The sequence below is a fragment of the Ptychodera flava genome, chromosome 4 (assembly GCF_041260155.1).
Source record: "Ptychodera flava strain L36383 chromosome 4, AS_Pfla_20210202, whole genome shotgun sequence".
NCBI lineage: Eukaryota > Metazoa > Hemichordata > Enteropneusta > Ptychoderidae > Ptychodera > Ptychodera flava.
In genome coordinates this window covers 39,330,722-39,356,276 of record NC_091931.1, presented here as the reverse complement: position 1 = coordinate 39,356,276, position 25,555 = coordinate 39,330,722, and the positions used below count along the sequence as shown (strand labels likewise).

General features: G+C 37.1%; 1 protein-coding gene across 1 annotated transcript in view; it reads left to right on the top strand.

The window, feature by feature from the left end:
• The window catches only part of LOC139132283 (arginine--tRNA ligase, cytoplasmic-like), a 133,890-nt gene extending 119,984 nt beyond the window's left edge, over positions 1–13,906 (top strand). The window contains 14 exon segments of the mRNA XM_070698672.1: positions 900–1,088; positions 1,646–1,735; positions 2,320–2,545; positions 4,168–4,304; positions 5,183–5,312; positions 6,789–6,893; positions 7,669–7,687; positions 7,689–7,845; positions 8,491–8,600; positions 9,074–9,179; positions 10,200–10,313; positions 10,785–10,843; positions 11,673–11,920; positions 12,676–13,906. Coding sequence (XP_070554773.1) covers positions 900–1,088; positions 1,646–1,735; positions 2,320–2,545; positions 4,168–4,304; positions 5,183–5,312; positions 6,789–6,893; positions 7,669–7,687; positions 7,689–7,845; positions 8,491–8,600; positions 9,074–9,179; positions 10,200–10,313; positions 10,785–10,843; positions 11,673–11,920; positions 12,676–12,785 — 1,800 coding nt within the window. The 3' untranslated portion in view covers positions 12,786–13,906.
• The last annotated feature ends 11,649 nt before the right edge of the window (positions 13,907–25,555 follow it).

Below are 25,555 nucleotides of genomic sequence, written 5' to 3'. Positions count from 1 at the left end.
ACCATATCAGTTCAGTTTTGTTACGCGGTACTTTTGATGTATTTCCACATTGCTTTTGTTTTGTTTGTAAAAGTTTGTGCTCTGTTCCCAAAATATTACCGAATTACATAGTTTTCAAATATTTCACACTGCCAGAATGTGTCAACTGTCAGTTGTTGTGATTGACAAGTGATTACTGGTCCGGAAAAGAATTTGTTTGTCAACAATAACATTGCATAATGTGCGTCATGCAGTGTGTTTGCAAGGCTAATACCTAATCATACTTCAGGGAGGTAGCAATAAAAGATGTAGTCATTTTCTAAACGGAAAATATTGTCAAAAGTTACAGCCATATTCAATTTAATGTTACAAGGCATAAAATTAAAATGTAAGCATTAACCCTTTGACTGCTGTAATTTTTCCCACCAAAATTTTAATGTAATATTTTACCAATTTTTGTGAACTTTTCTGTAAGTTTTTTCATAATTTTGGACCAAATGGATATCACATTTCATCAGCTACAGTTTTTTATCAAAATTTTGGCAAAAATCAGAAAAAATTACTATAATGGTATATTTCATAAAGGTGACAAAAATAGACTCTGGCACTCAAAAGATTAAGCATCAACTCTAATACATGAAACAATGTGTTTACTCTTGTGGGGACTGAGACTAATAACAGGCATGTGCTGTTTTTATTGTTTTGAAACTGAAAATTTGTGCACGTTTTCAAAACCAAAGATTTGCATCAATTATATACGGGTAGGTCAGCTCTGAGTGCACAATAGTATGGGCAACTTTGTGATAGAGGATGGTATGTCTCCAGTAAATTTTCAGCATTGCTATGCATACCACTGATGCAAGAAGTCGAGTAGACACTGTAGTGATTTTCTATCTTTTTTCCATCTCATGTACACACAGAGTATTGCAGAGCAGGAGGCAATGCAGGAACAGAGGGCGCCAAGTCTGATCAAAGTGCTGGACGAGATATTTGTCGATGCCATCAAGAGGGCAGTGCCGGAGCTGGAGAACCCACCGGTTATCCTTGCTCTGAGCACAGCAGAGAAGTTTGGAGACTACCAGTGCAACAGTGCCATGAACATTGCTCAGGTGAGTCTTTTCAGGAAAACTAAAGACTACTGAATGCTTGCTGAGCATGAGTACAATTCAGCTTTATCTTAGGGGGTATGTTTGTATTTATTTACCATCAAAGGCTCCCTTAGACAAGCTCCCGTTTCTACCATATGGAGGGTGTGGCAAAGTGTTCTTCCTTGTTTAATTTGTTATCAGTTTGCAGATTCCTTCATGTTTCACAAAGTAGGAATGTAAACTGGCATGAAATGCCATATGATTTGATCTGATATTTTGTCAGACTGGTTGCAAATCTTAGTGATTTTTTGAGTCGATGGGATTTTCCACTGAAACTACTGGTAGTACCTATATTCAAAATGGTAAGTTTTGCAGTGATGACATTCATAGCCATGGACAAAGTGAGGGCAGAAACTAAACACTTGACAATCAACTGGGTGGCGAAAGGGTTAGAATTTCTACCAAACAAACCTGTTGCCTATCCTCCATGCATCTGCCTTAGTGCTATTTACCCAACAGTCTTCTGCCAAACATTTTACATCGCATATAAATTCATGTTTATTGTCACCTTTTCACAGCAATTGAAGGCAAAGGACATCAAGAGGAGTCCAAGAGACATCGCTGAAAATATTGTGAAGGAACTACCTCCCTCCAACATCATTGAGAAGGTATCCACTACTGTCTATGCCAATATTTGAACAATGTATACTTATGTTTTACAGGATACTGGTACTCTGATCTCATGGTTTGGCATCCACTATTGACACAATGTTTTGTTGTGATGTAAGATTTTTGAAAAGAATGCCACAATCAGAAATAGTGACTAAAGATGAAAACTCCAGTTTTGTTTTTAGCTATTTGCGTTATTTTGAATATTTGCATTATTTCTATGATATATTGATTTGTAGACATTTTTTTTTTCTCAAATGTTGTCCCTTGTGAATTCAATATGACATTTTGTAGTACATGATCATGTTCATCTGAAATACATGTATTACATGTAAAAGTCTGATATACATGAAGCAGAAAGCTACCATCAAGTTTGATGAAAAGCTGTGTAGCTTTGCATTGAACGGATGTAACCTCAACCCCCACCTTTCTCCTACTGCATGGAGAATCTGTTGGACATGTATGTACATGTAATATTTTGTACGGCTTTTGTTGTTAGAAAGTCAAAGGTTTCCCTGGCCATCATGATTGACCATTTGAACAGATTCCAACCTTTCAAATGTTTGTGTTGTGAATTCCCCAGACGGAAATAGCGGGACCAGGTTTCATCAACGTGCACCTCAAGAAATTATTCGTGTCCGAGAATCTGAACGATTTGATTGTAAAAGGCGTCCGCCCGCCGCCGGTCGGACCGAAACGGCGCTTTGTGGTTGATCTGTCATCTCCAAATATTGCCAAAGAGATGCATGTTGGTCATCTGAGGTCAACCATCATCGGCGACAGCATCTGTCGTTTGCTGGAATATTTAGGTAAGGTGGCAAGATCTTGCAGTTATTCCTTATGTACGCATGGATTTCCACTGAAAACTGGTGATAGAATATTTTTATTTTACAGACAGATATTTCATTTTCCAACTGTATCTCGTAATCCAGATAAAATTACTGATATTTTTGGTTTGTATCTCATTTCTATCAATGGTGACAGTTTTATAATTTATAATTTATTAAGTCAGTAGAGGACCCAATCCTCAGTGAGAGTACAGACATTGTTAGCTAACCACTGCTTAACCCTTATCCTTGCAGGCTTACCACTTCCTGATCTACTGGGTCAGTAAAATGCCACAATGACTCAAAACTTATATGTATTTTAACCTACTTGGCAAAGCAGCATAGTATGTTATACAGCAAGTAAAGTCTGCAGTAAAACCATGTTCACAGTATTTAGGTTGTCAGGGTCCTTCAAATGCTCAAGTCTTTGTTTAAATGGAAGATATGGGACATGTTATGTTTTTTAACCAACTTTACTTGATGGTGACATATGAACTTGGCAGGCTATTATGTTCAGTCTGTCAAATTCATATCACTAATGTGGTTCAACCATTTTACAACACTAATCGACATGTAGTACTTAGTACACACAATGCATATCAATGTTGTGACGATGTAGACATACCGCTAGACCAATGTACATGTCTTGCATGACATAACTACTGCTGCATTTATAGTGATCTGTAACTGAACATACCAAATTATCCTGCTTTCTGTCATTTTCACAGGGAGAAATTATATATTTTTAGTATTTTTTTTAATAAAAACAAATTTACTGATGATGTGAAGTCCAAGCCATGGAAGAGAGAACACCATTGAGGACTTCATAAAGCATAATTGAATTTGCCCGGTACAAACAGTAGTCAATTTTCACATCATGTATACAATACCGTATAGGGCCCCCTTTTTATTTTTTGTCTACATCAGCTGCTTTGGTTTATAGCCACATGGCAATCTTTTGGTTTTCACAAATCGCTATTGCAGCAGTGAAAGATAATCTGAGAAATGTCAAAACAGCAGACCCTTGTGCTTAGGCAGTCATCTGAAAAATGTGATAAAATTTGTTTCAGCCATGCTCTGGCAATGTCAGTAGAGAGTTAAAGGAAATGAGTAATCCACATGTGGGGATTATGCGGCAGATAACTTTCAATATGATGTTGAAAAACTAACGCAGTTATTGAGCAAGTAGATTCAAGCTTAAACCTGATACACAGTGTTCACATTGTGGATATTGGCAAAAAAGTTTTGAGTGCATGGTTTAATCCTCTTTCTACCAGGTTCCATAGACTAACCATAGGAATAAATACAACTTGGGAGAAAGAGGATTAAAGAGTTGTCGCTATGTCAACTATACCAGTGCTCTCAGGGCTTCATTTGCAAGTTGCCCCCCCCCCCCCCCCCCCCAATGCCAATTCAGGAAGTGGAACAGCCTGTGTGCTAAATGTGTCAGTTTTTCAGAAACACAGATCAAACTGTCTTTTTCAGCAACATGTTTATGTACTGGGTTAAGCAAACACTTGTTAATGCTTACCTGATGTCATGCCATCCCTAAACTTTCCGTAGATATCACTGCACATTTCTGAAAGAGAACCGTTTGTTTTCAGGTCATGATGTGCTGCGACTGAATCACGTGGGTGATTGGGGTACACAGTTCGGTATGTTGATCGCAAACTTGGTGGACAAGTTTCCAAACTACAAGGAAGTGTCTCCACCAATCGGTGACTTGCAAGCTTTCTACAAGGTAAATGATAAGATGATGTAAAACCTGCATACCTGAACTTTTACACATATCTCTCTATCATCTCGCACACAGTTGCATTTTTTCACCAAATCTGTCTCAACTTAAAGTGTAAATTTTGTGATTTTGGAAATATATGTTTCATTTAGTCTCTCTGCAGAACAAATATCAAGTGTGTTAAAGCTCGAACTTTAAAATTTTTGGCTGAAATTATAAGTTTCATAATAATCTTAGATAGGATTGTATTTTTTGTCTGTGCATTGGTAAGTGTTTTAATGTCTGTAGTAGAAAAACATTCCACATAAATTTTTAAGACATCTACTTTACATGTAATTCCCCTTGGTAATTTACAAATTGTATTTCCAAATTCATGACATTGACGTTTAACGGGCCAGTAGCCTTACTTTTATGATTTTCTCACAGTTTTTGTTGTGTAATGTCAACTACAGTTTCTTGTTGTACTCCCAGTAGCGTGTTGGTATCCACAGCATTTAGTTCGTCAACTCAGCCTGTGCATGTATAGACTGCATTGTAATTGTTGACAAGAGAATTCTAGTTCGGACTGTGATTAAAATGTCAACAATAACAGTGCACTTAACGCATATATGCATTTTCTTTACAAGCTTTAATATTGCATCTTTCAAAATGCTTTGTAGAGTAGAAAAAGAACAGCTGTAGATTTACAAAGCATAATTGTGAAAAAGATTATCAAAAGTAACAGCTACTGGCCATTTAATAAGCCAATGATCTTGCCACTGCCATTCTCACTGACAACTAAAGTGAAATCAAACTGTATATGAACAAATTCAACACTTACGTTTCCTTTTGGTGTAGAGAGCATCAAGTGCACCTCTGTAATATTTGTTGATTATCCTTCTCAGGATTCCAAGATAAGATTTGACAACGATGAAGACTTCAAGAAGCGAGCATATCAGTTTGTGGTCAAGTTGCAGGCCAGAGAACCAGACATCACCCAGGCTTGGAATCTGATCTGTGAGGAATCACGAAAAGGTTAGATTTTTCTCTTTGTTATTTGTTTTTATGTGTGAATACTGATTTTAGAGTCCTGATATTGTCAAACCCAGCAATAATGGAGGAGCAGCCCTGAATTCAAATCTAAACCATGTGCAGCTGATTTTACCCGACCTCACCTTTACAGTGTTTGATATATACAGACATGTGCAGGGAATCTACGATGTGTTTGTCAAACAAAAACGATAGAAAGTCTGGTGATAGAGGGTAGGTACACTGTAGATTAAAGCTGGACAACCCATGTCATGAAACGACAAAGTTTCAAATATATGACTACCATAAATTACTCATTACATTAGTCTGATAAGACAGCATCACTTTTATGAAACCCATTGTTTTTATTTCATAAACACATCACAGGTTCTGTGCTTGCAATGTGTGTTTAGCAGACACTGTACTGGACAGCTTTAGTGAAAATGGCTGTAAAATAAGCATCAGAAAGTGTACATACTGCATGTTTAGTAAGTTTTTTCATCAGAAACAATTCATAGTGACTTGTCACATTGGTAAAATTCAAGTGAAGTGAAACTCTTGTTTCAAACCATAATTGATCATCAGTTGCAGGTTAGTTTGCTGCACCTAGATTTCAGGGTCTTTAGTGGCTGTTGGTCATAAAAGCTGATGCGCTAGAAATATGATTCCTGAGTTTAGAGGGGAGGGTAAGACACCAATTCGTTTTGTGTGTGTTAGTACCACAATAAGGATTCTGCTGTAACAAAAGATAAATTAAAAAATCAGACTGTTATATCATAATAAATACCATATTTTAATTGCAACACATGATGAAAGCAGATTTGAAGATAGAAACTCAACAGAAGTGAAAGGATTACAATACAGACATGGAACACATATTCATGAGTGGTGGACTCAACTAAATGTGATTGTATGGCTCCCAAGCAGTACTATTTCTGCAGTCATCAAGAACAAATGAGACACAAATTACGACAACCTAAAAAGAAAACAAACGTTATTTGAATCCTGACAGAAGAATATAGACTACTTGGAATGTTGAAAAAGATTAAATGTAAAATTTGTTTATCAATATTCACGTGTAGATTTTGCACAATGCGTGCATTTAAGACAGGTTGCATTCTCTATACATAATCAACAACACGGTTTTTCTTAAACCAATTTGCAGTATGGAGTTTTGTTCTGAGGAGGGGAGGTGGTTGACACCAAAATTACATGTAAGGAATTATATTTCTAGTGTGTCAGCTTCTATAATCGACGACCCCTTACAACCCAAATTTGTTGAGTATGTCTGCAAATTGACCTAGGTCAAAGGTCTACTCTAAGTTCTTCTCATACCTGTGTCCATATCGTACTTGAATGTTATAGCTGTGTGTTACTGTTGTTTTGCATGCAACAATACATGTGGATTTGGTTAGTGTAGGTGCAGACAGCTACATTACACCTAGTTGTGGAATTAATCCATGGAGGTATTTTCATCCACAGAATTTCAGAAGATCTATGACCGACTTGACATTGATCTCATAGAGCGTGGAGAGTCCTTCTATCAAGACATGATGCCGGGAATTGTGAAGGAATTGGAATCCAAAGGTGAGAATAATTAGTTAAGGTTGGTGATTTTAAAGGGACAAAATCGCTATAGTGTATCAATAAAACCTGGAATACTTGCATAAGTAACTCAGTGTACAGAATGACGGCGGTACATAAGTGTAAAAATGTCAAAAGTTACCCCTTTGCTGAATGCAAACAGATTGTTTTGTTTCTGATCTTTAAACAAAATGGATTTTTCCTATTCTGACTTCGATGAGTCCAAACTTTACATGTATGTAACAGTGTATGTTCAGCCTTGCATAGTAAGAGCTGTACACTTGAACTTTTGAACTTGATTTTATGGTACAGACCGTTAAATGTTTCAATGAATGTTCAATCTTATCCGGCTGCAAGCAGACTAGAGGTTGTGCACCATACAGTACATATATTTCAGCATCTTTTAAGAAGCCAAATTTAACACAAAACTACTTTTCATATCAAACAAAATTTGTGAAGTAAGCTAAAAAATAGCACCTTTATCCCTCTAAGATGTCTGTATGACTGTAAGATGACTAATTTAACCCTTTACCTGCAAGACAGTATCACTTTCCCATCTGCCAAGTCAGTAAAAAGCGGTATTGAGCCAAAACCATATGTATTTTTTCACCCAAGTGGCTTTGTATGTTATAGTAGCATTAGTCTGTTATGTTTACAGTATCTCTGTCTTCAGGGACTTTCAAATCTTCATATCTTTGTTAAAATGCACCGTATGGGATATGTTTTGCTTTTCAAGTTTTAATCAATAATAATGTGACAAAACCTATCTCACCACCAGGACTCTTAGAAATGGATGAAGAAGAAAGTGATGTTTGTTCCGGGCAATGATGTGCCCCTGACAGTTGTCAAATCAGATGGCGGTCTCACGTACGACACGTCAGACATGGCCGCTATTAATCACAGGCTCACAGAAGAGAAAGCAGATGGCATACTTTACGTGGTTGATGCCGGTCAAGTAAGTATTCCCTCTGGTTTGATTCCATTAATATACATTAACTATTGTGCTCAAATTTGACACTGCTTTCATTGGAAAGGGATAAGAAGGCCATTAGAGTTTAGGTGCATCTTAGAGACACTGAGCTCAATCTTTGTAAAATCATGAACCTTTCTTAGGAGGACTCTCCTACTACTTTTGTGAAGTGACATTATCCCTATGAGATTGTTTTTATTTGTTAACCCTTTTAGCGTCAAAGTTAATTTTTATCACTTTTATCATACACATCCCGGTTAATTTTTTTCAGCTTTTTGCCAAAAATTTTGATGAAAAACTTTAGCCAATGAATTTGATGTCCTTTTAGTCCAAAATTATAAAAGACAATATAGAAAAATTCAAAAAAATGGGGAAATGTTGCACTTAAATATTGGCGGGAAAAATTACAGAACTCAAATGGTTAAAATTGTTCTATGTGGGCCTAGTATCTATTCTTGCTGCAGGTTAAAGTAGACAGCAGTATTATTTTGTCAATAAAAGTCCACAGAAGACCTTCATCTTCATGCATTCAATTGAATTAAATTAATGAACATTGAAGAAAACCACAAAGTGTTATGATCAGGCAAGTACAGTGTCTGAATTCAAACACCTTTCCTCTGCTTCATGTAGGGTCTTCACTTCAAACTGATATTTAGTGCTGCACAGAAGGCTGGCTGGTATGATCCATCAGCAGTCCGTATTGAGCATATTGGGTTTGGAGTGGTGCTCGGAGAAGACAAGTAAGCCATATATTATCAATGTTGTCCATAGAGACCTGCATCCACGTACAGTTCCCCCAGCCCACACAATTTGCAATTGTTCCAAACTAGAGCCAAATGTTATGAAAAGTTTTACACGCCTTCAGGTAGATATGGCACAAATTATAATTAATGTAGGTATAGCATACTTGGGTATGGGGCTTTAAAGATGCATATGAAATGCTCATTAGCTGAAATTTTTTTATTGTTAAGAGTTCAACATCTGCTGTTTCTCGTTACATTACATGAGGTATCAAGTCTTGTTAAGTCATTTGATAAGCTCAACCATAACAAATTCATTGTTCCAAGACTGAGACAAAAACTAACTGAAATTACAATAGCAATTTCACACTCTTTAATATCTGGTGTTGATGTATTTATGCTACTATAAAGTGTGTGATGATACACTAATACAATGGTCTTCTTTATCTCTTGGTTTTGCTTTTTCTACTCAGGAAAAAGTTCAAGACACGATCAGGGGAGACCATCAGACTTATAGACCTACTCGAGGAGGGTCTTAAACGATCTGGGGACAAATTGAAAGAAAAAGGCAGAGATCAGGTAATGGATGCATTGGCATTTTTTACTCATTTTTATGTCCTTTTCTTCCACCATACCACTCTGTGCAATATCTTTTCTGGAAATTATCCAGAATGTTATGAAAAGTTTTGCATACCTTCAGGTAAATACGGCACAAATTATAATTAAATGCGGGTATAGCAGTCAAGTAATTTTGAAGTGATAAGCAACTAGAAAAAAGAACTTGCTCACACATGCTCAAATTTGATAACTGTGATGTATTTTTTGTATTCAATGATGAAATCAGAAGTTGCCAATTTTATTTTTTTAATTGCAAACTGATAAATTCAAAATTTATGGATGGAAATTCAAAATTGCTGCTCTTCTCCATGAATTGTAACTCAATCAGAAGAAAATCAAATTTTTACAAAAATGATCTGATGTAAGATTGTTTTACAGACCTGTTTAACCTGTTTGCCCTCATTTCCAGTGAAACAGTCCACAATCATTATTACTAACAATGGTGTTTGGCCAAACCATTGCAGCAAAAGGGTGAAATTAAGTCCACAAAAGATATAGACAAGCAAATAATCATGAGAGTCTGAGTGTCCACAAGGCACATACTGCCCAAGATAATGTGCAGCATCGTACTTATACAGGGTCTGTACGCGCCTTGAAAGTTCTTGAAAGTCTTTGAATTAAAGGGTTCTAGAATGTCCTGGAAAAGTCTTTGAAAAAAAATTGAATCTTGGAAAGTCGTAAAATATTGATAATCCACCCACAATTTCCCAAAATGACAGGATGATCAGTTGTGATATCTTCAGAAATGATTTTGAAAATTATATACAAAGTGATTTATAGACAAAGTGATAATCTGGAAAATGGTATTTTGAACCTAAAAAGTTACTGAAGTTGCTAAACAGGTCCATGAAAGTCATTGAATTTGAAAGGACTTTTAGAGTATGAACCCTGTTTATGACACTGCTGTGAAGCTCATCAAGTTGAGACGTCTTATCAAAAATAGTCCACAAAGATGCTTACATTATCTGTCTGGATCTTCAGATTCTAACACCAGAAGAGCTGAAAGCTGCTCAAGAGTCTGTGGCGTATGGTTGTATCAAGTACAGTGACTTGAGTCACAATAGAGTCAACGATTATGTCTTCTCATTCGACAAGGTCAGTAAACAATGCACTCCGTACCAATAGCTCCAATGTTGATTGTTCAATTTTTACCAAACATAGTATCACATATTCGAAATTAGCTACTGCTGACAGAAATCCTGAACTTTTGTCTATTTTACATGTGTATTTATAGTTGTAGCTTCTTGTCACATCTGTTGACCTTTAATTCTCAGGATTTTCATCATACTTTTGGTGCTAAGGTGATACCATTTTAACTATTCTTGTACATTCACAGACAAATACTTGTGTTTTTGCACGTTGATAACAGAACTGCATCATTTGGATCAAGTCAAATTGTATTACTTCTCACAATATTTCCTGATTTTTAATGGCTTGATTTCCCAGATGTAAGTTGCACAAAATGTAAAATGCAGCCAGAAGGTTTCAGTCTGGTCACTTCACACGTCCAAAACTCACCCTCAAGCAGACTGAGAAATTTCCTGTTATATCAATTTCTCTTCACAGATGTTGGACGACAAGGGAAATACAGCTGCTTACCTATTGTACGCATACACTAGGATCAGGTATGGTCAGCTGTCCTCAAAATCATCTCTGTGTGTGTGTGGATTTTAAGAGCCTATGATAATAGTCCTATTTGTAGAGGGCGCCTCTCCTGTACAGACTCAAGGCTTTTTGCCAGAGAATATATACAGCAGTATGTGGTCTTAGGTACATGAGTGTTCGCTGTGCATATTTGTTCATTATCTTATGATATTTATGCTTTGAGTATAGACAATGATTCACTTTACATTTGTCAGTTTCAATCATTATGTTAAATAAACATACACAGAGCTGTCAGGTCATTGATCGAGTAAATCATCATAGCGTGGGGGCCAGCCAAGTGCAACTCATACATGGGATTAATAGATGAGCAATTAAGGATAATATCAGGTCACTCTTCCACATAGATGGAATAAACGATTACCCAGTAAATTTTACAAATTTATAAAGAGACAAGGGTCTGTGGACTTCTAATATATTTGCTCACCCTTGTTTAACAGATACCAAATACCAATATGATACCAATATGATATGTATATTTATATATATATATATATATATATATATACCTCCATTATTCTGTTAAATCAAACGTTCAATAAATACGTAACTTAAACATGATTACTAATCTCTCAGTAATGTCTGATCAACCAACAAACAGACAATTTGACGGTGTGGGGACTGTGTCATCAGTGGAGACTTGTTAATATTTTCTTGGCTGTAAAAGATCTGATTATTGTCTAAGCTTTCAGCCTGTATGTGACTTCGGTCAAATAATTTGTTTACCTTTGATACATAACATTTCTCTGTGGATGCATAACATAAAGTTTAATCGTCAACCTCCTCATGCAGATCCATCGCTCGTCTGGCCAACGTCAGTCGGGAAACCCTCAAGAAAGAAGCTGAGACGACGCCAATTGGACTTGAGCACCCAAAGGAATGGAAGCTGGGAAAATGCCTGATTCGCCTTCCAGAGATCGTACTGCGTGTGTACGATGATCTATGCATGCACACACTGTGTGACTACCTCTACGAGGTAGCAACCACTTTCACAGAATTTTATGACCACTGCTATTGTGTTGAGAAAGACAGAAAAACAGGTGAGGAAATAACGTGCAAACCAGAAAAGTGAGTCTCAGTTTCAATGGAGGCCAATGTTACCAATTGCATTATTACAATTGTGTTATCATAGCATATTTAATATTTTCAAATTTATTTATTAGTGGATAGTTTTTGAACAATCTCATCCTGTACTACATAGGGTAGTTGGAACAATGTGGATAATCATGCATTGGTGACCCGTCATTTATGTATGCATTAGTCTACATGCATGAATACATTCGGCTGTATCGAGAAGAGGTCTATCCATAGCAAAAACTTCAGAACTTTTGCAGTCTTTTCTCTACCGTGTGCTTTTTCTGATCTGAAACATCACAACCATCCATGCATATTTAGTACATGTATGGCAATAGGACCAGGCAACATGCAACCTGGAGTAAACATTCCACAAACATCTGTACTACAATCTTAAACTGCCTGTAAAAAGATATCACAGGCCAATGTTGATCAGACAAATGATTGATATTGCCATTCCATAGATTTTAATTGTAATGAAAGTTTCAGCATCTGTCCCTTGCACAAATTTTTAGAGACTTCAGTGTGGAGGCATCCAACTTTGAAAACCAATACTTATTTACGGCACGTAGTGAGTGTGTGTGATGTGTGTTCTTCCAACCTCCCAAACCTACCTTAGCTTCTTACCCAACCATTACCCACCCTCAACAGTCTCAATATCGCTACATTCCATGGTTTTGTCCCTCATGTGTTGCAATCTTTCCTTTTTCTGTCCTTGCAGGAGAAATTGTCAAGGTCAACATGGACCGACTGTTGCTGTGCGAAGCTACGGCCAACATCATCGAAACAGGCTTCCAGATTCTCGGAATAAAGCCAGTTGAAAGAATGTAAAATTTCACAGAGAAATGTGCTGGACAATGTCAAATGGAATATAAACTGACCCTGGTCTGCTGTTATCCCCAAACCCATGAATATTTTTACTCACAACCCATTACATCGGATTTGAAGCTTTCCTATGTACTAAAGGAACTTATATTCAGGATTTCTGTAAATTGAGCGTAGCCACTGTCATGGTGATAGTTTTACCCTCTATAATCCTCTGGATATTTAAAAGACCAGTAGCTGTAATTTCCAATGATGTTTTCACCATTTTTATTTTGTATATCAACTGCAACTCCCTGTTCTGTTCCCCAAAGCATGTTAAAACACCCACTCTTTAGTTTGTCAATACAGGCTCTATACATGTGAAATGCAATGTTATTGTTTACATTTGTATTGTACTCTGGACCTGAATTCACCTGTCAACGATAACTATGCAGTTTACATATATACAGACAGAGTAACCAAGCTCAACACTGTGTTCCTCAACATGCTTTGGGGAGTAGAAGAAGAAACTGTAGCTCATAAAAAATAACAAAAAAAATCATCAAAAGTTACAGCTTGTGGCCCTTTAACCTGTTCACCCCCAATTCCCTGTAGACAGGTCCACAATCACCATTGATAACAATGGGTTTGGGCCAAACCATAGTGGTGAAAGGGTTAAAGCACAGTATTGAGTCTTGATCGCAATTCTTCAGTCTTAAGAACATTGAATTGTAATAACTCCTGATCACCCAGTTCTCAGCTTTCGTTGATGAGTCATTGTCATCACAGTAATCATAAAACCTGATTACATTGGAACAAATAAAATGTTGACCTATATAAACTATACTACCCTATTTACATGTCAAAACTAAGAATTTGAATCGGCCATTATACAAACAAAACAGTGTGCAGAAACATACTCAGAACTATGCATATCCCTGTGCAAGCATTTATCCATATGTATTCGTATGTACCGCTATGAGATCACTTCTCCAGAGTCCAGATTCCAGATTCCATAGAAGACACAGCAGTAGTCATATTGCAACATCTTATTCCAAAATACGACCATTTTATGATATGGAGACCACAATTCTGTATATTCCCTTACAGAGAGATATAACTAAATAAACAACTGCAGGAAAAGTCAATCAATAAAGTCTTGTTTATTTTATATCCAAACTTCAAAAATCCTTCTTTAGACAAATGTGCTCTGTACAGCTGGGACAGGAGTTCTGTTGACCAGGAGTCACATTGCAATCACCCAACTATTGGTCGGCCTGTACAGTATGACCGATGTTTACAAAATGATATGGTTTAATCATACATCTGATATGTATTTTAATATTCAGGCATTTGGCAAATAACATTCATACTTATTTTAAAATTTCAGATCAGAAATAGAGTGACAACACACATACGGTACATGCATACCTAGAGATTTGGATAAATTGCGCAACATTTAGCACAATCAAGCTGCTAGGCGATTGCAACTATATTTTCCTGCATAGTTTAGCTACCAAAAAAGGAAAGAGCAGAATCAAATATCGAGTAATTGACACCAAACAGAAAAACCAGTGCTCATGACGCAAAGGATACATATATATGTATACTTGTCATTGGCAGTTTAGGTGACACAAGTGACAAAACGTGACACTGCTGATTTGGCTAGCCAAATGTTCTGGTAAGGCAGTTCTAAAAGCAAAATCTTATACATTTACGCTCTCCCAATTTTCTGCGTAACACCGTTTTTTCCAGCTACTTAAATGTCGGTCTCTGCATAGCCTTCTATGCAAGTCGAGGGGCACATTTTAGCATTGGCTAGTGTGAGCTTTTTCTTCCAATCAGAGCAACCAAATTTCTCTTCAAGGATGTTAGATGACAGGGGGAATACAGCTGCTTACCTGTGATACATAATATGGTAAAATATAACTGGTGTGCGCCAAAAATTGAAACGTATAGCTGTAATACACAATGGTTTGACATTGAAAGTCCTATCTATAACACACAAAGTCACAGTCGCCTGTTTTCTAGAATTCCTTTCTGCACCTAAGCGCACCATAGACGTGTGTACATACATAAGAAAAGAACAAAGTTGTTCTTTTCTTGTGTATCTATACACGTCTATGGTGCGCCGCGGCGCAGAGCGAAATTTTAGAAAACAGGCAACTGTGCACAAAGTACCATAGCATAAATTCCCATAGTTGCTCCCTTTTTAATTATCATAATTAATACCAGTTACTCATGACCTTATGGTGAAGTTCAAGGTTTGGTGAAATCTTTGAAAGTACATTTGCAAGTAGTAATTGTTTGCTCTCACAAATACAATAAATCTATAGACAAGGCAGTTTTATGTTATCTTGTCTGAGATGTAATTCAGAGGGCTTCAAAACTATTTTCCACACTCTTCAACTGCCTCCATTAATCTCCCAAAGGATAATAAAGATACTCTATAATTGTTTATGTCAATCATATGACCTGAATAATGTTGGTCAGAATAAGCTTATTGTTTCTGAGATGTAGGAGATTGTGTCATTTTTTTCGTGATCTATGTTGTGGTATTTGTTGAGCTTTCTTTCAGCATTTTTACGAAAGCCATCAAACCAAAGTAACCGGCTTCTCAATTATAATAAAAAAATCTTGGAATTAGGCCCAAGGACGAAATTTTGCCCATTTTCCATTGTTATCACAATGGGAATTAGCCCCAAGGACGGTTATTTTGCCAACTTAATATTTCCATTGTTATCACAATGTACCAATATATGATGTGACATGTCACCGAAGAACGTCGTTCATTGAAAGACATCGCTATATCTTCAGTTAACCGATCACAGAGCGAACAAAATGTTTAATTCCAGTCAATCTTACCTTTCCATGGAATACGTGCGACCTTGAAATGAACGTGCACATTACGATATAAGCTTGTATTTTGAGTCGCCGGAGGCATTGCCCGAGCAATCATCTTGCTATTTTGCAATATCTATATCAAACGTTTATTTTACTAACATTCAAAGATTATAGGAAAAGGGTAATTTAGAAGGAAACACAGTGTAACCTGTCAACATTAACTTCGAATTGCATTTGGCATTGCTGTCTCAGTAACTGTGTTCATTGTTTCAGGGTCTAAGAATATCTCGGTGATATTTGTCAGTAAAGGTCATGCATTTTCATTAAAATTTCTCGCAATGTAATTTATTAAAAGCAATATGAGTTTTTACATGTTTTTTCCATCTTCGTGAAAAAAAAACTGACACTGACGCAAATGTGTTGTTTTTTCACCGCCGTCATTCTAATGATTCAAAACGCGTCAAATTTGAACAGCGATACAGGCACTACAAGTGGCGAAACATTGCGTCATTCGTCTCAGAACTCAACAAAGGCTTGTTCGAGGAACTGCCCTAATTTTTAATATGGCTAAAACTAGCAATGATATCACATCCAGAGGCCAATTGTCGAGAAATTCATAATATAAAGCCGCTAACATGTTCCACCTCTGTACAGCTGTATTCCCACAAGGTCATAAGGCGATACCAGTCATAGCAAAAATGTAAAAAAAATCAATGTATTTATGATTATGAATTTTGTTAATAAAAAATTACTATTTATATCTGTAGTACAGACTCTCAGAAATATATTTCATGCTGAAGTTCTCAATAGATTCACCAACATGCAACATTGATATAAGTTTACTACACTTCCAGCCACGGCCTAACAACATCGCTAGCGCATTCAACACAGAGTGGGATGTACGACCTGGATGGCGTTCCTCTAATTTTCAGGTGCCGCCAAGTGGCAAATTTCATCTATTTCGCAAAATGATAAAAAACATGTTGTGAAGGCTGATATACAGATTTACTTATTTTTGACCTTAACCAAAAATTTGGAGAGGAAAGTATAGCTGTTCGTAACTGCCCTCCCACTGGCATATACGGAAAGTATGCCCTCCCACTGAAATTTGATGCCCACTGCCCTCCAGTATCTATGGTTTGCCTGCTCCCCACTCCCCACAACACTCAAGTTCCCAACTGCCCTCCCCCCTCTACTGAAATTCCCAATTGCCCGCTAGGTGCCTACTGGGTAACTCAGATCATAAGCAAAACCCTGAATTTTGATCGAAAATCCGCTTGTTATTAACAGCAGTCAGAAAGCGGTCAAAGATTTGCTCGCCTCACTGATCGTACGCGCTGAATGGATGAAAGTGATGCCAGGTTATGGTACAGTTACCTGTTGGCCGCAAGTCCGCTCTAGAGGTGTATATACATGTCAAACCAAACCGAGTGTATACACATCTAGAGAGGATTTGCAGCCAACAAGTAACTGTGTGTTAAGAAACCACACGATTTTTACCTTGGCTTAATCGCTTTTCCGACCGGTTGACCAAGGTAGAACGTTATTTTCAAAGCGATACCTACATTGAATCTTTTTCCTAAATCTCCTTCGCTACCCAGGACATTACAAGGTTCTTAGCTACAAGTCGGGTCGACGAAGGCATCCAGTGAGAAAATAAAAGCGCGACAACCAATTGGAGCCAGGGAAACGTCAGATTTCATGAGTCCGTGGGGGACGAATCCTCCAAACGTATGTTGGCAGATTTTGCAGCAGGTGAGTTTGGGCCAAAGGTAGTGAAGAGAATTTTCACGAAAGATGATTTGTTTCCCAACGGTTCATACACAAGATGGCACGTCACGTTTAATGAGATGTCGAAATAATCACGAATCTAGGATGTGAGCCATACTGACTTTACAAAGAGGGAGTCATTCATTAACAAAATTAATGCGGTGTGAGAAACTCAAAGCTGGCTGGTTTCGAGAAGAAAACGTTCGGGGTGTTAATACAAGGTAGTCAAAACCATGCGCATGGGAAAGCATGCCAAGGAATTGATCGAAATGTTAAGAGCTATGTAAGCAAATATGTTCGAATTTCAAACAAGTGTTACAAATAAGATTGGTCGACAACAGTTATTCATCGGGAAATGGTAACATCCCCAGCCGATTCCCTATGTATATTGGGACTTCGGTATTCCAAGTTTGTTGCGTCAGCAATAATGGCAAAGGGGATCATTTCTCCTTCCTCCTCGGAGATTATTGGTGTGGCTTGCTTCGAAGTACTAGGATATTGCATTCAACGAATTAACTTCACGAAGACGCTATTTTCGTTTCTGCTACACAGACTTTATTACTAGGTATAGAGTAGACAAGCCTGCATCAGCCATCGTCAAGGATACAGAGTCTCCCACGTCTTGTTGTACATTGGTACTGAGGAATTGGGCGTGATAAATTCAGAGAGCGACATTGCCGAAGTATAGGGATATGGGGCTTCAGCCATACAATAGATATAAATAACATATAAAGATAAAAGAATTCATCCAAATATTAATATCAATACAGCTCTCGTAATAAAATTATCACACGAGCTGTAATATCACGATCAGTGATAGTACCGTCATCATTGTGTACAGATCAAACGAGCTCGTAAAACACAATTAGCGTTGTAGAGGATGTCGCCGCCAAATGGATGTGTGTAAGCTTTGTATGCAAATTCACTTATAAATTGAGATCCTAGTGTTTTTGTTTTTATTATTAATATATCATTTGGTGTTCCAACGTCAGTTACCGCTAGATGCGTATGAACCTTGATTAAAGATTATTGAAAGATATACTAAGAAAGTTTTGGAGGAAAGAGCAACAAAGGTAGCCGGTGATCCGATATATTAATGTGTGATTATTGAAGTAAGACGAGGCCGTGACTATTAAAGCCAGTCTTTAGGTCGTTACGTAAAATCTAGCCAATAAACTATAAATTGTTACAAAGTTTAGGTAAAAAAAGAATAAAAATAACAAACTCTTCAATTTTAGTTAAATATGTCAAAAAAGTGTAATGAACATTAACGATTGTCCGAGTTTGCTTTCTATGTAATACCGACAATTTGGTGTTTAGAAAATAAAAGCAAACACCTAGTAAATACTTCAATGTTCCCGGTATATACTTATAGAGGAAAACTTACGCAACCTTAAACATTACATTAATTACCGAGATTTTGTTTCTCACTTATTTCGCCAGTCTTATCAGACACTACGGAACAGCTTTTAAAAATTAAGTGTACTCAAGAGTTCTTAAAAAGTGCAACTAGTTTCTCAAAATTTTCTTTTATAATGCCCCAGTCTCCTGCAGTGCATTTATTGATGGCGCTGTTGATCGGCTGCCTTTTGGTCACCTCTTCAGATTGTTACTTTTTATTAACTTATCCGACGTTTTAACTGTTCGATTTACCAGTGACTTTTTAACAGTTAAAAAACATCTGATTTTACTCCTGTTTTTATCGTATCATGTTTGCTGTATTTTATCAATGACTTTCATGTTGTTGGCCTGGGACATCGCTGTAAACACGGCAGCCCAAGCTTTATTGTCAGTGTTCGTCACAAAATAAGTTTTATAATTTATGTTTATGTTTTATAATTTATATTTATTGATAAAACAAAATTTTATAATCCATGTGCTTATCTTGTATATAGAATTTATTTCAATTGCCAAGCTAAATATTCAACATAGCGCTCTATGGCAAAATTGTGAATGCTAGGGGGCTGGGACTCGTTTGTAAATTGGATAGGGACTAGAAAATAGTATCATACTAATAACTGATCTAGACAAAAGCATCCTGTAGGACTATAGACCGATGTCAAACTACCATTTCTGGCTGAAATCCTCGAAACAATGGCCGCACAACAACTTCATAGTCATCTCAACAGGTCTGGACGTTTTGCAAAGCGCCAAAGCGTTTATCGAGCTAACCACAGCACTGAAAATGTCCTTGTTGACTTACACTAGCTGCCTGTTGAATCGCTGATCAACTTTTAATTAAGATTATGTTGATAGCTTTGGATGTGTGTATCTGGCAGAGCTGATCGAGCAGTGGGTCTCGGCTAGAAATCTCCGTCCAGCGGAGAGTATTCGCCTGATTCACCGGTGGAAATTGAAGGCATTTGGCCAGATGGCCTTTTTTTTGTGTGCGCCATCTTTGTGGAACTTGTTGCCATCAGGAATCAGAAGTCGAATGCTGATTCTTTTAAAGGTAGTATGCGCCTCGAAAGCGAAAGACTTAAACTCTTGCACAAACTTGCCTGAATGAAACTTTCAACCATTCTCTTACCAAATCAACAATAAAATTCGGGGTTCATCGTGCAAAATTTGGAATTAGCGAAACAATTACCCAACATTTTGCGATAATTGAAATTCAAAATGGCCGCCATCCCTGTGTTAACTCTATAGGGGAAAAAATTAATTTTGGATTTTAAAAAACTAACCCAGTGAACGTTTTTCTTGCTCAAAGAGCTTTAAAAATGAACCTCCTTAAGTGGTAGATCAGAAAAGAATTGTAGAAATTTGAGAGTCAGACCATCTGTCCCCGAGGCGCGATCTACCTTAAGCGTGGTTTGAAAATCTATCTTTTTACTAGTAACTTGAGTACTACTTTTGATTTTTATCATGTTACAGTTCATCCTTTTCTCGGACTGCTCTGTGCTGAATTTTTCGAACTGCTCTTGTTTTTTTGCGTTTTCTTTTCTATTTCAGCTCACAGTGACGTATTTATAGTGCGCTTTTTTCCTAAGAATAAATAATAATGATTTGAGAACTGGCACAAACATGCGAGGATATATAAATTTTTGAAATAAGATGAGCACACATTTTACTTTACTATTGCAATTGTAAACGCTGAATATCTCAATCAGTATTTGGTACGTTAAATGGGTGTTCTACGCAAACGAATTATTACTTTGTTAGAGTGAATTATATATGGAACAAAAAAGTTATAGGCAGTTGACTGACCCGTATGTGACATCTTCTCTTGCCATTGTCTGCAGAAAAGCTAATTTTAAAAATACTTCACAGACAAACAACTGAATCGGAAATGAAACACTTTCTTGTTAATGATTACTTAATTATTAATACTCGCTCGGAGACAGACATCGCTGACGTGAAAGTCCGCATGAAGCGCTATCTTATAAGCTCACTAAAAGATGAGAGGACACAGATATTGGTTGATCAAACAGTCTCTGTATTTGTTAAGTAGGAAATTAAGGTAAGACAAATTAACAGTAAAATTTACAAAAAACTCCTTGAAATAAAATAGAACAATTGCCCTGAGGGAGAAATACATGAATAAAATTTGTACAGCTAGATTAAACCCGAAAGGACATACTACATTGTTTAAAAGAATTGTGGATTATTTCAAGAAATGAAAAGGTAAATGTTTCGTTTATGACAAAAGAAATTAAGTTGTTCGATAAATAAACGCTGTGTTCACGTGATATCATACATGCATAGTAGCAACTGTAAAAAATGGTAGAACGAAAATGTAAAAATGTAGCAATGAAATATATAGACATAGCACAATAATTGGAAATATAACCGTTGTCTTTTTCAAGACTTTCGTCGAGCAAGGTTTTTAACATGTAAATCTTCTCAAGAAAGCAATGAGTATATTGCTATACAGTGTCGCACTGGAAGACTGGTCACACTTTGGTAATCCGCAACTGAGATTTGAAATCTCACGCCCATATAGCGTTCTTCACAGGCCCGACGACGCAATAATCAAGCAACCTGCGAACGGTGTGAGAAAAGAGTATCTTGAGTTAAGCTAAAACATTAGGCTTGTCCATGATCCTGGGCCTGAAACAGAAACAAAGGCCTGAAACGGGAATAAATCCCTGCTAGAAGTGTTGGAGAGCTCTTGTCTGCATAGCACAAATTTCCGGCTGTCATGAATTAAATCATACAGAGTAGATTAAATTTATTTGTAAATAGGCCGTCACACTTAGGACCTAACTCGTTTGATGCATCGCTAAGGTGATTTCCAAATGATTCTTCCTGAGAATCAATAAAAGATGAGCTTCCAAACAAAACAAAACACTTCATATTCTAACACTTCCATGAAATTTCATAACTTTTAACATATGTGGAGAATAAAATCCATGTGATAAATTTTGCCGATTTTTGAAGTTATCTTCCAAATAACAATAGCAGCACCTGCATGATTTGCAATCTAATATTTTATCTGTGCATCTTTTATTATCTTGCACATTTCATCCAACATATGTTGATAGATTTCATAATATTTATCTATTGTTCGTTACTTTTCTATTGTTTTTCGTCGTTTCTCCGAAGTTATGCTTGCTTATAAATTTGTCCTCGTTTCATTCCCCCGGGAATAGTTCAGAGTCTAATGACTGTATGCTCACAGAGCATACGATTGGTACTTGTCTTTGCCATAACAGTATTACGGGTTCCTTAATTGAAAGGGTTGGAAATGATTGACAGGCGGATCACTTACGCTTTGCTTTTCAAAAGAGGTAAAATGAAGTCACCCAGTCAGATGACCATAGAGCTGTCACCAGTTCTCATGCTGAGTAGTGGAAGTGGTTTCTATGGAGATTCGATACTGAAAACGTCTTCGGCCACTGTGATTCCTGTATCGAACAGAATGATTGGACCGTGGTAAGAAAGTAACCAGCAGGGTGGGTCTCCAAGACATATTTAGTCGCTGTTCTAACAGAGTAATCGGCAAAAATCAAGGTACACTCATATAGACGGCGGTATCCCGAGGCAACTCTTACGATTGTTCTTTTCCTGAGAAAAAACAAGGTCGGTAAATTCCTTGCTTAGTTTTTACACTGCCATGGTAATTTATTTTGACTGCAGGATAGCATTGTGTCCTTTGAGGTTTTCGCTTCATTGTACACAATTTCATCAATTATTCTAAACCTTTCGAGGGATTTAAAACATAAATTGTTTTGCAATGCACGATCTAGAATCATAAGGTTCGTTTCTTTCAACGTACACCAGTTTATGCATTCTCCATTAGGCGTACAATATCCTTCTGAAGAGAAACATTCAATATTTATAGATTGCGCCCCGCACGTTTCCCCCGAAACGACCATTTTCTGCTTTTGCTGCCTTGGTTTATCAATATATGTCCTAAGAGTACATTTCATCGTTATAGATTGCGTTTTGTAGGTTCCCCAAGCATGGTAGAAAGATCATTTTCACTTTTGCTGTCTCCATTTTTGTACCTCCGCGGTATATATTACAGTGTGCAATTAATATTGATCGACTCACTGGGCAGCAATAACATAAATCCAAACAAAACCGGCATATTACATCCTTTCAGAAGTAGGGAATTAATGTGCGCAACGTATTTTGTTCTGCTTATTTAGTCTTCGTTGTAATAACAAACGTTATTCATCATTCACAGACTAAAGTTAGGTTGATATGTTAATCAAATGTATATCGGATACGCGAGTTGATAGGGAACAATACCTAAACGTTTTCACTTGCTCTATTTCTGTGCCAGTAAATAGAATTACCCACTGCGCCTAGTTAAATGAACTGTTTGCTTTTCTACGTTGTGCGAAGTTTCATAAGGTTAAAATTACCATGGAAACTTTGCGACGTCATATATCTTTCTCTTCATGCATGTCGGCTGTGTAACCATTTTCACATCTCCGATTTAACATAAACGCTAACTGCCTAGATACAAAAATCGATGTGAGAAAGAACGAAACTAGTACTCCTGCGAAGAATTCGTCGGTAATTGTCGCAATTCTGCGATATGATTCTACGAGAACACAGCGTGTGTGTCGCTAGGGGCATTGATTTTGCTAGTTCCGTATTACTGAATCACGTACATGGCTTAGAAATCTGAAAATGCTAAATTGGTGATCAAAACCAAACTTTTAATTTAACATATTCGTCAACCCTTTCGACACAGAACAGATTCTGGCGTCAACAAGTCAGGAATGGAACGGAGTTCACCGCTACTGCTACAAAAATTCTGCATATGGTACTGTGTGATTTTATTTACGTTTCGCATAACTGATCGTATACGGCAAACATGATTTTTGTTCATAGTTGATTTTTAAAAGGTATTTAGAAACCTATTATTATTACTCTTTATTTATAGAGGGTAATCTGAGTTACAAATGAATTGTAATTTACATCAGAGCCCTCGTCAAGAAAGCAACAAATCAATACAGAGTAATTAATTATACATCAAAAGAAAAAAAAGAAAAGATACAACGAAAGCATCTAATCAAGTGATGAACCCTCATTAATGAATTTTTGAAAAAGAAAATTGCGCAATTGAGATTTGAACTGCGATAGTCTTTCAACACTTCGGATTGAAATAGGAATATTATTCCAAATCGTTGTGGCCCGATAAATGAACGATCTCTGTCCAGTAGCTGTTTTGAAAATTGGAGCGTATAAATTCCTGTTACTAGAACTACGGGTAGTAATATTACTCACGTCAGAGATATAACGGAACTGGTTTAAGTAATCAGGTGCAAGCCCATTCAAGATTTTAAAGGTCATTACAGCAATGAATAATCAATTCGAAAGTCAATGGGTAGCCAATGAAGGCGAGAGAAAAGTGTACGTGTAGAAACTGTAATGTCAACACCTAAAATAACCCTGGCCGCTCTCTTTTGAAGCCTGTAAATTCTTTGTAAATTACTCTTTGTGGTGTTTCCCCATACAGTACAGCAATAATCGAAAACAGAAAGAAAAGTGGCATTGTAAACTAAAATAAGGACACTGTAAGGAGTTAAAGGACGCAGCCTTTGCAAGACTCCTATTCTCATAGATAATTTCTTACACAGCTTATTTACATGATTATCCCAACTTAGAGTACTGTCAATTTCAATACCGAGAAGGTTGTGACTGAAAACATTTGAAACCTAAAAGACTATATCGATGTTGTTCTCTCAAGGAATCTATGTCAACCGAGGGAAAAACACGCCGTAGAAAAGGAGGCCAAAAGGAGGCTATCGTTTATCGATGCAAGTAAATTACTTTCCAGAACATTTATATGGCAGAAAATTAACAGGGCAACATCATATGGCCGTATTGCAGACACAAGAGCTGACTGAAAGTTTGGAAGAACTGTACCAACAATAATTCTTGTTGAGTTCCCACCTCGAATTCTCGTTCATCCCGAGTTTCTGAATTGGCGTGAGTCGATTGTACATGTTCGGGATGGTTAACCAAGAAATCAATGGTTATGGAGGAACATAATAAGGAACAACGGAGAAAAAACACAAATACTCATTTGCGAAAACGCTTGCAATCTGTTATGTGCAAATGTTACACGGATCCTTCCGTCTTCAGTAACACGCTCTTCTCTTTGCAGAGCCATCTGCACCCCAGAAGTCGCCGTTTATAAATCCATTGCCTCCGACACATGCTTTATGCCGATGACTATACTGCTGTCATGACATGGTGAACACTCCCACTGAAGAACTCTGTAAAAAAGTAAGTGTGTTTAATATCAAAGTTGTCGCATGTAGGCGTGTATATGTGTTAGTAATTTTTTTATCGGTACCGAAACATATCCGTTCACTTTTTGTGGTTAAACAATCTGATAAGCGATACGCTAACGTTCTCATTGAGGGAGAGTGTCGAAGACAGCACTTTAGTATCATACACATGACTGCCATTGAAGGAGTCAGATGCGAGAATGTGTTGTCATGAACATTGTCACGTATTGCATGTCAAAAGATTCGAATTTATCCAAGACCTTTGAATCTTTGTAGCATATGGCATAATGCTGATTTGTGAAACACCACCATTAACAAATCCGGAATCGTAGCAAAGACTATGGTCAAAGACATAAGTGATGGGATACGGCAGTTCATACCAGCAGTACTTGTTGTGATGGGAGCATTTCATATCGGCCTTGATTTCTCAGTATATTACTAACGAAAAGTCTATTTGTTCCACAGGTACATTATTCTGTTGTGGCAAGC